Below are 14,717 nucleotides of genomic sequence, written 5' to 3' on the forward strand. Positions count from 1 at the left end.
CCCTCCCCCCATCCCGGATTCCTCGGGGGGCCATAGATCTTAGCTAAAACAAGCCAGTGGAGGCTAGAGATTTCTGTACACCCACCCCTGTTTTTTTCTTGTGCCTTTTTAACGACGTAGGAAGCACGCCCACACAACCTTTCCGCTCCAAAAGGTGGATAATTTTGTTTCTTTTCCTTTTCTCCCTCCCGCTCACCTTCTCATTTTGCTAAAAGGTGAAGAGTGAGTGCTTGTGTGATTTTAACGGGTAATGAGGCTGCGCCCTGGGTCCTGGAGGATGATCTTTTTCCAGAAAGCGCGTGCATCTTCGGCAGACGGAAGGGTGAATAATTAGGAAAGGCTTCCATGAAATCACTCACCGAGAAAATTACCTGCCCATTAAACCGGACGTGGCGAGGAGCAGGAGGCTAGAGTCCACCTATCGCTTCCCGAGGCGGGAAGGAGGGGTACCAGGAGGCGTAGAAAAGGGGAAGGAGTTGATCCGTGGCCTCGGCTCCGAATTTGTTAATTTTCGTCCCCCTTGGACCCTCGGCTCTCCAGTCCTTCCCCCCACCGCCCCCACCCGGCGCACGCACTCGCTGCCTAGCCGGCTGGCGCCCCCTGCACGGACTCGTAGCGGAGTGCGGAGGTAGAGGGTTCAGAGCACCCCCACATTCTTCTCCCCTCCCCGGGGCAGACGCCTTGCAGCTTTCATTCCTCCCCTCCCCTCCCGCCTCCTCGCTTTCCCTCTTCTAAGTCCTTCCACCGCCCGCAGCTGCAGGAGGAGGCGGACGCTCTGCTGCGGGACCGCGGGAGCAGCGGCAGTTGGACCCGGGGACTGGCGGCGGGACCCAAGCTGGCGGCTGGACCGCGAACTCCCTTTCTCTTCCGTTCCCCACCTCCTGAGCTCACTCGCTGCGCTTCGCTCTGGCCCGCAGCCGCCTGTGTTCACTGTCGCTCTGTGGCGGCACCGCGGGGGTGGCAGCAGTTTCAGCTCTGTCCCTCCCTCCCCTCCTTCCCTTATTCCCTCCCTCCCTACAGCCCCACCACGCAGGAGTTCGCCTTCTCCACCCAAGTCGTCTTGATTTCCCTTTGCCTCTCTTTTTGAAAGGAGAGAGGTGAAGGGAGGCAACAAGGCTGCAAAGCAGAGGCCCGCCAAGTCGGCCTGCCTGCAAAGTGTTGCTTTGACACATCCTGACTATGGAAGTTAAGTGAAAAAAAAAAAAAAAAAAAAAAACTCTGGACGTGGAGCTGCTACCGAGAAGGAGACCCGGGGGAAGAAAACCAGTAGGCAGGCCAATGATTTTTCGGCAGCGCGCTGGCAAGTTTGTGGAACACTTTCTAGGAATTAGGTCTTTTTTCTCTCCCTTCATCTTTTTGACTTCTGAAGAAAGAACTTGACTTTGGATTGCAGTGGAGACTGAGGAGTGAGCGTTAGACACTCTTGAATAATCCCAACGGCTGGGCTGAATTTGTGGGAATTTAAGAAGCCAGAATGTGGAAATACAGCAGCCTTTGGAGTGCCAACGGTTAATTTGGATGGATCTAAATGTGCCCACTCAAGATCTCTCCACTAACCCCTTCTGATCTTGCGATTTGCTCTTCTTGACTTTAATTAGCATCTAGAAAAGTCTGAACTTTGGACCTACCTCTCCTTTTGATACTTATTTTTGTACTTTTGCTCTCTGGGATTGGTTTCTTAACAATCTGGATCCTTTTTAATATGTCAAAATGAGTCGGCTGATGTTTACACAACTACTACTCTGTGGATTTTTATATGTTCGGGTAGATGGTAAGTTAAAAATGCTTTTATTCCTCCCCCTCACCCCAAAAAAACCCAACAAAACAAAATGTTTCTTTCTGAATGCAATGTAGACTATGAATAAAATGACATTATGTGTATTAGTCCAGGTATGGGGAATGTTTGGGGACAGAAATTTTAAATCTTTTGTTTCTAAACTACTGCAAGTGGAACATGTTAGTAGTCACCTATTGTTATAATTTACTTAACTAATAGAGGAGTTGGTTAATAAATGATGAGTTCATTGTTTTGTTAGAAAAAGAAATTTTAAAGTAAATCTCTTGAATGAGTCTAATACTCTGGTGTTGCTCTCTGTTTGGTGTTCTTGTATCTGAACTTTGGCTTAGAAATTCAAGTGAAGAAAAATAATAATAATAGATGCTCTAATAAATGTTCAATGGGTTAGGAATATGGGACAGGGTCTCTCGGGGATCAATGTGTATCCCTTTCGTTCTAGCGAGTACCCTCCTAGAATGAAATCAGAATGAAGAATTTAGATCATAGGGAGAAAACTATCAAAAGTAAGTCTGGGCAAGGCTCCAGGAAAAGGGAAGCATAAGCTCTGGGCAGGCTATGGGCATGGAACACTTAGCTCTGTCCCCAGGGGCAAACACAATGGGGATCCGAAACAGGTGCTGGAGGTGTCTCCCTCTTCGTTGAGTCAGTCTGTCAAGCAGCACGGTGTTCTGCCTCTGATTCTCCTGTCTTTTGTTCAGATTTGGTTTTCTGGGATATTTTCATTGGAAGTCAATTTCTTGAGAGAGGACTGAAAAAAAAATTTTTTTTCTTTTTTGGAGCTCTTTTGAATGACAAGTAGAAGTAATCATTAACACGCTTTTTTTGCTTGTTCAAAGAAGAAAGTCAAAAGGACATTTGGTATTAGTCTTCTAGGGACTTAAAATGTTTATATCAGTGGAAATAATTGGTTTAAAGAGAAGACTAGAGGATTCCCACCCCCTCAAAAATGTGAATTATGGTACATTAGTTTTTAAATTATTGTACTTGCAAAGAATCTGAGGTGTACTGATCCAAATATTTGAGCCATCATAGTTGCTTGTTGCTATATAAACTTTCCTCCAGCATATGCATTGTGGACAAATTCATTATTTGGGACATTGCCTGTAGGAGCTAACTTTATTCCTGGCAGCTACTGCTGCACCAAAACCAATGTATTGGACTAAAAAAGGAAGCCTTCCTATAAACATGAGGCAATACAGATGAGTTTACCTACTGTCAAGTGGCTGTTTTCAATCGTGGACCACATGAGTACCTTTGCCCCCAGCGATAGTAGGGAAGGCATTCTCGTGGGCACAGTGCTGCTTCTCTCTTTTTCTCTTCTAAGTAGTAGATGTTTAAGAATTAATAATTGTGAATCATAGTGTGGCAATATCTATAATCATATTTAATCATTCACCATGCGCTTTCTTTAATACATTTACCTTCATAATATGTTTACATTATATTACATTACATTGTAAACAAAAAGGTTTACATGTTTTTTCAAATGTGTTTCATTTTCATGATGACTTTCATATAACTTTTTAGATGACATGTCATTATAAGACATTAATTTACATAGTTCAATATCAGAAATACATGCAGTAACTATATATTATTAGAACGCAGAATTTTCACCAAGGCTTTTTTTTTTTTTTTTTTTTCCAAATCAGTGTATGGCTAGGAGTAATACAATTAAATTGCTCAGTGGAAGTGACAGAGAGAATCAGAAGAGCTTGGTATTACAGAATGTAATTAATGTTCCAGAGTTTTGGAGATATATGAAACAAATGCAATTAACCAGCTTGCTGGAACAGCAGTAGCAAGACATCATTTCTCTCCTTCCCTCCCTCTCTTTTACCCTGCCTCTCTCTCTTCTATCTCTCCTTTCTTTCTTTCCTTCCCCCACCACCTTGCCCCTCCTGCCCCAGAGACACACCTAGGACCTTTGTTCTGAATAATTTTATAGGATAAAGGAGGAATTTATGTCTGGGCCAAAATTATTCAGCAAAATTCATAATAATGTTGTAAAAAATATAGTAAAAAAGGGTTGAGAGTTGAAAAGGCAGCATTAAATTTGTGTGTGTGTGTGTGTGTGTGTGTGTGTGCGTGTGCGTGTACGTAACTAATTTTTGTATTGAGCATCTATGTCAAAAGCAAAGGAAAATTGTGGACACTTACTGAATCACTATGTAAATCATACATTTGTCACTGAATTGCCTTTGATTTACTCCAGAATGATGACAGCCTCTCCATGGGGATTGTTGGAAATTTGGGATGTAGACAACACTGCCCTCTAGGCCATTTCAACACCCTGGCACTAAGTGTTCACAGAATAATGAGAGGGTTTCTTGGTAGGATCTCTAAGCTTTCTTACTCTTCCAGAATTCTATGATTTCTGTTTACTTATTATTCCTCTTAGAAGTGTGTGCTCATTCCCCCCATGAATTTCAAATTCAGAGAGCCTTGTACCATTTCAAAGATATACTGACTATCCTTGTGCTAGACATAGAAATTAATTGTATTCAGTGACAAATGATACATAGATTTGCATTGAAATTTGCTTGCTGGGTTATTTATATGTACATTTTTATGGTATATGAAAAATGTTAGAGTTTTTCTTCCTCATAGATGGTATGTGCTAATATTATTTATGATTTTTCAATATCTTGTGTCTGTAGGAATCTATAGAGAATAAATATTAAGTTAGTTGAGAACAACAGGCAAACTTTTTCTATTTGAGATGTAGATACACATTTTATTATTTTATACAGGTTAATTAACCAAATGCAGATTTTTCTTTAAATAATAGGAGAATATGTATTGAGTTTCACCTTTGTTCTCCAGATTCTATTTTTTAAAAAAATATGGTTTTGCAACCATTTGCAGGGAACTAAAATGAACCATCACAAGACTTTTTAATTACATGTATATCCCACACATCTGTCAATTCAATAATTTTACAATACTTGTGGAAAAAATGTTTTTAAAATGAAAATAGTTTTCTCATCTTTAATCCTTAAATATTCTTAAACGAAATGGGACACATTATATTTGGAGAGATCAAGATAATGTGTGTGTAAAGTGCGGATGTATAATCTCATACAGGCTTATTCATTTTCCTAAAGTGCTCCTTTCAGTAATAGGCTTGTTATTGTAGCCATATGTAGTCCATTTTAGAACTTGAATTGCATATAAGTAACCTGAAATTTGTTTTTGGGTCTGTGCAGTAATACCACGTTTGAATTGGCTTTGTTTGAATAACCTTTGATTCCAGGCAACATGTGGACCATAAACCAAAAGGATTTCTTAGAACATCAAAAAAGAGTACCTTACAGAAAAGAAAAAAAGTCATGATTTATGGAAAGAACAATTCTAGCCATCTCATCCTTGAGCAGCCTGTATAAAATAGCATCTTTGATAATAAAAATATGGATACGTAAGCACATTGCATCAATTTGGATACATCTATAGTAATGAAAGGAGCTTATGTATGTTGGATGTGTGTATCTAGTAATATCTACGTCAGTAGTTCCTGCAATCTACCGGGGATACATTTACTTCCCATGTACAATTTGGTGTTTGTAGAGCATTAGAAAAAAAAAAGAGTCTTCTTTTACTTATTTCTCCTCCAACTCCTCCACTTTTTCTTCTTCCTTCTCTTTTGTTTCTTCTTCCAACTGCTCCTTTTTTGGACCTGGTGGAGAAATAGGTGAGGGTGTTTGTTGAATAATTTAGAAAATCTGCAATAATGTTTTACCTTTGGGTATATACGGTTGGGATCTTGACTCATCATTTTTCTTTTATCATGCTGTATAACTTTCTGCAGACTTGTTCTTATAGAGCCTATCTTTTTCCAGTTTAGGCAGACGGAAGCCTACAGGGCATAGTTCAAGCAGACAATGGAAATTTACAGAGTACCATTTTGTAGATTTGTTTCTAAAGGAAAGTATTGTTATGTTTCTTAGAGTATTTCAGGTATAGATGTATCAACTTAAATCACTACTTTGATATTGATACTAATTTTCCTCTTGTTTTTTAATTATTAAATAAAACATGAATGAATCCTTACATAAAGTCTTTTAGGGGAAATTCTCACAAACTTTTTAATGTGTCAGCAGTGTGCTTTACCATAATAGAGATCTAATATAGCATCTAAAGTGTAGCATACTCACCCAGAATACCTATCTCTAACTGAAAACAGTGTTAGAGTAACCTAGGCCTCAAGCTTTAGTGTTTTCTACTTTATTTGCACTTAATCCTTAAGATCTTCTATCTAGTTGCATGGGTTTTAAATCCATCTTTAAACTGATACTTTTCAAATGTTCCTAATTATTGTGTGGAGTAATATAAGTTCTATTAGGCTACAGTTTGGCTCTCATATATACCATTGTAGCTCCAGTGCCTGGACAGTGCTTGATAGATCCAGTTGACTATTTGACACCTTTGCTTGATGTCTGATAAGAATATTTCAAACTGAAGCCTGGGATAGAATCTGCTCCTTTTTTTTAATAATCACCAACTCAGTAAATGGAATCACTATTCACAGAGGTTTTCATGACCCAAAACTAGGAATTGTTCTTGACTCATTCTCACAGCCCATATTCAACTTGCTGGTAAACCCTGTTGACCATAAAACAAGTTAGCCATGTATTTCTTCAGCAAAATGGGTTTATTTAGGAACAAGGAATTGCAGCCTGGTACATGCAACCATGGTGAGCCATGTGTAAGTCCGCTAAAACAAAGAGGAAGCTCTTTCATAGAGACAAAAAGGAAGTTGAGAAGGGTTATTACAAACAGGGTTTCTGCTGTTCTGCTTTGCGATCCAGGCAGGATGTGAGAACTTTTTATTCTGACCTCCCTATTTCAATTTAAGTGAGATTTCTGTTTATTAATTCTTACAACCCTTTGAAATACCAATAATTTTATTTGTGTTTGTGATTTTCCTCCAACATTTTATTAAAAGCATCTTCAAACATACATTAAAATTGAAAGAATTGTACAGTGAACAACAGATATCCCCACTTAGATTCTACGATTATTTAACTATATTTGATTATTATATATTTGTCCATTTATCCATCCCTCTCTGCATCCATTCATTCATCATATTATTTTGATGCATTTTCAAATAATTAGATAGCAAATGTTTTTTACTAACTTAACCACTACCATCCTGGATAAAATCTGAGCTATTATACCAGCCTGATAAATGATCATTTGCTTCATTTCTGCTTCTCCCAACCCTATACCTTACCCCCATCTCAGTTAGTTCACTCCACAGTAGCCAGAGGGACCTTGTAAAAACATGTGAATAAGATCATGGCAGCTCCTTGCTCAGAACCTTCACAGCAGTTTATGATTATTCAAATTCAGGCTCCTCCCTACCTCCCTTACCTCACATCTGTTCACACTCTCTATGTAGAACCTAGATTTGGAAATTTATTTTTGCTGTTCTGTTCCTAACTCAGGACTTTTGCATTTGTTCCTTCTACCTGAAATGTACTTCTTCAGACCTTTGTCTGGATAAGTCTTTTAATTGATTTAATAAGTCTCTATCGAATATCTCTTCAGAAATATGGTCCACCCAATCTAAAATTACTCTCCATAAAATGCTATCAGACTGCCCCCTTTTCCCATCTTAACTTTTTATATCACTTATCACTTCTTAGATGTATGTGTATGTGTTGTGTGCATCAGCAATTGTAAAAGGACTGACGTCTTACCTTACTCGCAAGCTAAGAAGTTAAACTGCCAAACCTTCATGAATGCTGGCAGAAGACATAAGACTTCCGGGGAAGAGATGATGGACTTCATTAGTCATGCTACAGCAAGCAGGATAACTTTGTGTCTGTGTTAATTTATCTTGACCCTGAAGTTCTTTGGTGGCAGTGTATTGAGTACCAGGTAGATGATGCAGACATAGTGGATTAGCCTCACAGCTGAAGAACCTTGAGCTTGAGAGCCCAAATCTTTTATAATGAGAAATAAGTAAACCTGCCTAACTTTTACCCTAGAGGAAGACACTTTCTTGACTATATTAAACAGTAAACAAACCTGCCTTCTGTTCCCAAGAGAGACTATCTCTTTTATACAAGACTGTTTTCTCACTGGATAGGTAGAGATGTTAGTTAGCTCATTGTCTGACTCTAACATTGAGCGCCTATGGCAGGGACTTACATTTGTCATGTTTATCAATGTTCTTCCAGTGCGTAGAGCACAAGATAACACATAGTAGATATTCGAATATTTGTTCAGTGGGTGAAAATGTGCTTATGGAGTACTTTTGAAATGTTTTTTTTTTTTACGCCCCGGCCCAATACATGAAGCATTTACCTTTTGAACTAGGTTTATTTATATTGTGATGTGTATGTGTGTACGTGTGTGTGTGTGTGTGTGTGTGTGTGTGTGTGTAGATAAATAGGTAGAGTTATCAAACATGCATATTTTGACACAAAGGATATCATGATTTCTGGTGATTTAATATTCTTCCTTTCAACTGGCAGGAGATACAGAATTGACCATTTGCTTTGATATGCCTCATCTAACCAAATATATTTTCTATGATGGTGGTTTTCATGGTTACTCTGCCCCAATTCTCATAATAACACTGCTGTGTTTTCTATCACACTGCTGAGTAATGTGTATAGTTTGATAGTACACTCCTTTTAATGATTCTGATGTACAGTAAAAGACACATACACACGCCCACTGCACTAAGGAATGTTAACTTGTATGAGGATAACTACTCCAGAAATTGAGACTTTTCTGTACGTTTAGAGCAGCTTTCCATTTAAGCATTAGCAACAGGTAAAAACTATTATTCTAGTATTGAGATAGAATTAAATAGCTTACTTCTACAATTAGTCTCCAGATATATAGATCTCTAATAATTGAATAAAAGAGGAAGATTTGAAGTAACATTCCCAGAGACATTTAAAAGAGCTAGAGGCTTCTGGTCAAGATGACGTAGAGGGGAGAGGCTTTGTACATTTGTTCTTGCGACCGCACCAAAATTGTGACAAAACCACAGAGCAAACAGCAAGCAGAGTCACCTGGGGCCTGGATAAACCACTAGGGAGAGAATTAAGAAATCACCTGTGAACAGTAAAAAGGATTGGAAAAGAGAGGCTTCCCACTCTCATGGGGGTGAATGTGACACAGGCTACAGCAGCTGCAGCTGGCGGGTACAAATGTTCCTTTTAAAGGGGCTGCGACTACAACCGACCAGACTTTCAGGGAGACCGACTCTCTTGCTTTGAGCTCCAGTGCTCGGGCAGCTGCTCGTGGGAGTGGAGGGGCACCAGGGACATTCAGGGGAACACTGAGTTGTAGACCTTCAGTGAGAGAGCTGGAGGAGAGGTTCTCTCTGGGAAGAATTGCCAGAGATATCCATTGATCCTTGGTTGAGCCCTCCCCACTCTCAGTGTGCAGATGCAGGTGCAGAGCTGAGACATCATCAAACTGGATAACAGAGGTCGCTCCACTCAGAAGATTACCTGAAACTCCGCCTCTCACAACTTGCGACCCTACCCAAACCATATCCAGTGGTGATCTCGTCATTCCCTGTGCCCCTTGCTGAGCAGCTCAAGCCCCACACCTGCAGCAGCCAACCACGGTTTCTGGCGTGGCCTCTTGAGGCAACTATAAACACAGTACTGGTGGCAGCCTTCTGTGGATAACTTGTTGACTTTTATCAGGTGTCCCCAGAGGAGCATAGGCTGGGGCCAAACCTGGCCTGCAGCTGGACCCCTTTCAGGACTGTGCTGCTGGGCCCCACAAAGCCATGCTATTAAGACCGGGAGACTTAGGAGCTTTAGATAACACACAGAAACAGTCACAGAAAGACAACCAAAATGGGAAGATAAAGAAACATCTCATACATGAAAGAACAACAGAACAGAGCTCCAGAAAAAGATTTAAACAGAGTCAAGCAATCTAACAGATGCAGAGTTCAAAACTTTGGTTAAAAGGATGCTCAATGAACTTAGGAGAAGAAGAGATGAACTCAGTGAGAACTTTAACAAAGAGATAAAAAACATAAAAGTGAAGATGGAAATTATAATAGAGAATCAGTAAGAAATGAAGAATATATCTGAGATGAAAAGCACGTTAGAGGGAATCAACAGAGTGGAGAAAGAGGAGGATCGAATCACCAATATAGAAGATGGAATAGTAGAGGACACCCAATCAAAACAGTAACAAGAAAAAAAAATCCCCCCAAAATGAAGATAATTTAATGAAACTATGGGACAATATAAAGCTTAACAACATTTGAATCATAGGGGTACCTGAAGAAGAAGAGAGAGCAAGGAAGTTGAAAACATATTTGAAGAAATAATGATGAAAACTTCCCTAACCTGGTGAAAGAAATAGACATACAACCCCAGGAGTCTCAGTCCCAAAAAATAACCCAAAGAGGCCCACACCAAGACACATCATAATTAAAATGTCAAAGAGAAAAGAGAACCGCAGCTAGTTACCTACAAGGGAGCCCCCATAAGACTGACAGCTGATTTCTCAAAAGAAACTTTGCAGGACAGAATGGCTTGGCACATAATATTCAAAGTGACAAAGACCCAGGATCTACAACCAAGATTACTTTATCTAGAGAAGCTATCAGTCAGAGTAGAAGGATAAAGAGCTTCCCAGACAAGAAAAAGCTAAAGGAATTCATCACCACCAAGCCAGTAGTACAGGAAATGCTGGAGGGACTTCTTTAAGAGAAAAAATATGTGTCAAAAATATGAATAAAGAATGGCAATAACTACATATCTATCAACAAGTAATTTAAATGAAAAAGAATTAAGTGCTCCAATCAAAAGATAGGGTGGCTGAATGGATAAGAAAACAAGACCCTTAAATATGTTGCCTACAAAAGACTTGCTTCAGTTTAAAAGACACACACAGACTAAAAGTAAAAAGATAAAGAAGATATTTCATGATGGATGCAGAGGGTATCAAGCTGAATGGAGTAAGTCAGAGAAAGACAAATGCTATATGATTTCGTGTACATGTGTAGTCTAAAGAACAAAATAACAAAAAAGGGAAACAAACTCATAGATACAGAGTATATTTTGAGAGTCACCAGATGAAAAGGGGGTTCGGGGGGCAGTGAAAAAGGGGAAAGGGATTAAGAAGTACAAATGGGTAGTTACAAGATAGTCATGGAGATACAATGTGTAGCATAAGAAATATAGTCGATGATATTGTAATTAATATGTATAGAAGCAGAGGGATATTAGATTTCTTGGAGTGATCAATTTGTGAGTTATATAGATCTCCATTCGCTATGCTGCATACCTGAAACTAATATAATATCGTATCCCAATTATAATTGAAAAATAAAAATTTTATAGGCAAAAAGTAATGTCCCCAACAATGGGCATTGTCTAACCCTATCTGCTGTGACAAACATCTTGGATAGGACCCTATTTACCCTCACTGGCATTAAACTGAGACTCAGTTTAATAGACCTACTTTTGATTTTAAGAAAATCAAGGAGTTTGAACTGAAAAATGTATTTTTTAAAGGCCAACATAGACATTCTCTAAATTTTTCTACTTAAGTATTTTCTCCCAAGACTTTATTGAAATGTAATTCATATACTATATAATTCACCCATATAGCTTATAGCAGTGGTTTTAAGCATATTCCCAGAGTTGTGTGGCTATCACTACAATCTGATTTTAGAACGTTTTTACCATACAAAAAGAAAAAAAAAAAAAAAAGAAGAAAAGAAAGAAAAAGAAACCCTGTGTCATGCTCCTCATCTACCCCTTTCCCAGCCCTAAGAAACCACTAGTCTACCTTCTGTTTCTATAGATTTGTCTATTCTGGACATTTTATGTAAAGAGAATCATACAATATATGATCTTTTGTGACAAGTTTCTTTCCCTTAGTCTAATGTTTTTAAGGGTTATCAATGTTGTAGCATCTAAAAGAAAAAGAAACCCTGTGTCATGCTCCTCATCTACCCCTTTCCCAGCCCTAAGAAACCACTAGTCTACCTTCTGTTTCTATAGATTTGTCTATTCTGGACATTTTATGTAAAGAGAATCATACAATATATGATCTTTTGTGACAAGTTTCTTTCCCTTAGTCTAATGTTTTTAAGGGTTATCAATGTTGTAGCATCTATCAGTACTTCATTCTTTTTAATTGCCAAATAGTATTTTGTGTCGTTTATCCTTTGAATTATTAATAGACATTTAGGTTATTTCCACTCTTTGGCTGTTATAAATATTGTTGCTATGAACATTCATGTACTAATCTTTGTGTACACATATATTTTTATTTCTCTTGGGTGTTTACCTGGAGTGGGATTTCTGGGTCATATACCAACACTATGTTTAACCTTTTGTGGAACTGCAAGACTACTTTCCAAAGAGCTGTATCATTTTACATTCCCACTGGCAATGTATGAGGTAAATATATTCTTTTAATTTACCTTGGAAAGATAATGTTGAATGACCTTTCTGAGTTACATATGATGTTTTAGCGAAAAAATTTTGTATTATAATAATATGCCTTAATTTTCTAATAGTTCTAATTTCTAATCCCTTCAGTGATTGTTCTCTAAGTCTTCTTCAATTGACCTGTGAAATGAAATTAACCCAAATTGAACTTGTCACCCTTAGCAGAGATCTTAGCAATACTAATTATACATCATTGAATGATAGCATCTCAAAACTAGAAGAAGTTTTACAATTATGTGGTACATCTGTCTCATTGGTTGGACATATGAAAAAATGAAACTTAGAGAATTTTTGGACTTTATCACAGTGACAGAGCTGAAACTAGAATCCAGGGCTGTTTCATTTTGAAACTATGCTTCTCTTGAGAGACCATTTCCAGCTTCTCAGCCCTGGACTCTGTAACAAGACTCATGTTACGAAAATGACCAGCTCTTTTCTGAACATGTCAACATGTCAACAAGAGTGTTAACTTGAGGTACTATGAAGTTATTCATTTGCTTTAACACATGCTTACTGAATGTCTATTTATAAACAAGGCAACATTTTGGGGACTCAATGAGGAACAAATGGATCTATTAAATGATTCCCACCTTTAAGGAGAGTACTCTTTAGTAGAGAAGATAAAAAGTGTTCAAGTCACCAAAACAAAAAGTAGTATCTGTTAAACGGGAGTTGAAGGTACATACAATATAGTCTGGAAACTCAGAGAAGGAATAGCTGATTTCTAGCTGGTGCAATTTGGGAAGAAGGGTTTATACCAAGTGAGTCACTTAACCTGGGCTTTTGAGGGAGAGTGGGATTTTAATAGGCAGAAAATTTGTAAATTGCATTCTAGTAAAAGGAATAACAAGAGAAATAGCATGGAAATGACAAAGGAGTACTAGAGAAAAGGCAAGAAGTCTAGTTCAATTGTGATATACTTTGTCTTTAAGAGAAGAAGTATAAGATGATTATTGAAAGATAGTCAACAAACACTACTGAGTGTGTTTGAGCAAGTAATTTAGTATTTCTAGGCCTCGGTATCCTTCTCTGTAAAATGGGCATGGTAATAGTGTCTATATCATTCAGTTGATAAAAGGAATAAATATATATTATATATTATATGTATTATACATATATAGAAATATACATGTATGCTGTATATATCATAAAAGTAGTAAGCACCATTTAAGAATTATTTATTACTGTTTTATTAGTAGTAATATTTTTATTATTATTTCCTTCCTAGTACAGACTAGAAGTAAAGTTTAGAAGACTTTAGCTTTCAGACTAATTTTGGACTCAATGAGCATTTCATTATAATTTGCATATAATCTTTCAAGCATGAGAGTTCAAGTGACTGATTAAGAATTTTTATCTCTTAAGGGACTCACTGTGGCCATACTATGCTACTGTGACAAACATGCTATGACATGTGCTTTTCCATTACATTATATGCTGATTACAGAACAAATGGGATTCCCAAGTGAGTGGTATTGTGAATGAAAGGAGTAAACAAGAGTAGCGTACTACAAAATCAATTGGTTAACAAATGGAACATGCTTGTAAAGCCTGCATTAGGGTTCAGGTTGTCAGATTTACATTTTAGCCAGAATATGCTTTACTTTTGATATAAAGTACCATAAAGATAAATCTTGTATAAGACAAACCTACTGGGTTCTAAGTAAACATTCCTAGTACAGAAAGTCTTTTAAACAATTAACAGACTCTACTCACATTTTTTTCTAGATAGCCCATTTATCTATCTTTAATACAATATAGACGTTGATTCTAATATTTTTTACAACTACCCATTAATCAGATTTGTATATTGAATGGTTCTGTATATCAGAAAAGATAACTCAAATAAAACAATACCATTACTATCATTGTTATGATAGTAATGAGTGTCCAGAAGCTCTGGACTCCAGTTTTAGCTTTCATATTAATTGAATGTATAATTTGAGATCCTTACAAAACAAAACAAAACAAAACAACAACAAGAGATAAGATTTAACTGTGTAATCTCCAATGTCTCACTGAGCCTGAAATTCTATTATTATGTTATTTAATTGAATGTCCTATCCTTTATTATTACGTTTGAGTACAATAGAAGGGGAAAATTTAGCCTGTAAAGATTCTTGAAAACCACAAGCATCCATCTTTGAAAATAGTCACGGTTCATTGTCCAATATGCATGAGGTATATTCCTATATTTTGTTGTGAGCTTAATGACCTGAATACAGATCATAGGCAAAATTCACTAGTCTTATGATTCATATCCACTTTCATTCATTAATGACCAATGGTAGTTATTATTACTTCACAAATAAATAGAATTAAAAAATTAATACTGTAAAAACAGTAGTCTTAAGCTAGCATATTTAGTTTATGGTCATTGTAACTAGAACCATATGCAACATAGCAATTTTAACTCAGGAGAGTGAGTCAATAGCTACTTTTAAGTTTCTTTTGTAGAGCTT

At 37.5% G+C, this 14,717-nt stretch overlaps 1 protein-coding gene across 4 annotated transcripts in view; it reads left to right on the top strand.

The window, feature by feature from the left end:
- Positions 1-705: 705 nt before the first annotated feature.
- ROBO2 (roundabout guidance receptor 2) overlaps positions 706-14,717 on the top strand; it is a 552,049-nt gene continuing 538,037 nt past the window's right edge. For all 4 annotated transcript variants that reach the window (XM_015600164.2, XM_015600165.2, XM_025042507.1 and 1 more), the window contains exon 1: positions 706-1,771. In XM_015600164.2, coding sequence (XP_015455650.1) covers positions 1,711-1,771 — 61 coding nt within the window. In that variant the 5' untranslated portion in view covers positions 706-1,710. The remainder of the gene's footprint in view (positions 1,772-14,717) is intronic.

The sequence above is a fragment of the Pteropus alecto genome, unplaced genomic scaffold, assembly GCF_000325575.1.
Source record: "Pteropus alecto unplaced genomic scaffold, ASM32557v1 scaffold239, whole genome shotgun sequence".
Lineage (NCBI taxonomy): Eukaryota > Metazoa > Chordata > Mammalia > Chiroptera > Pteropodidae > Pteropus > Pteropus alecto.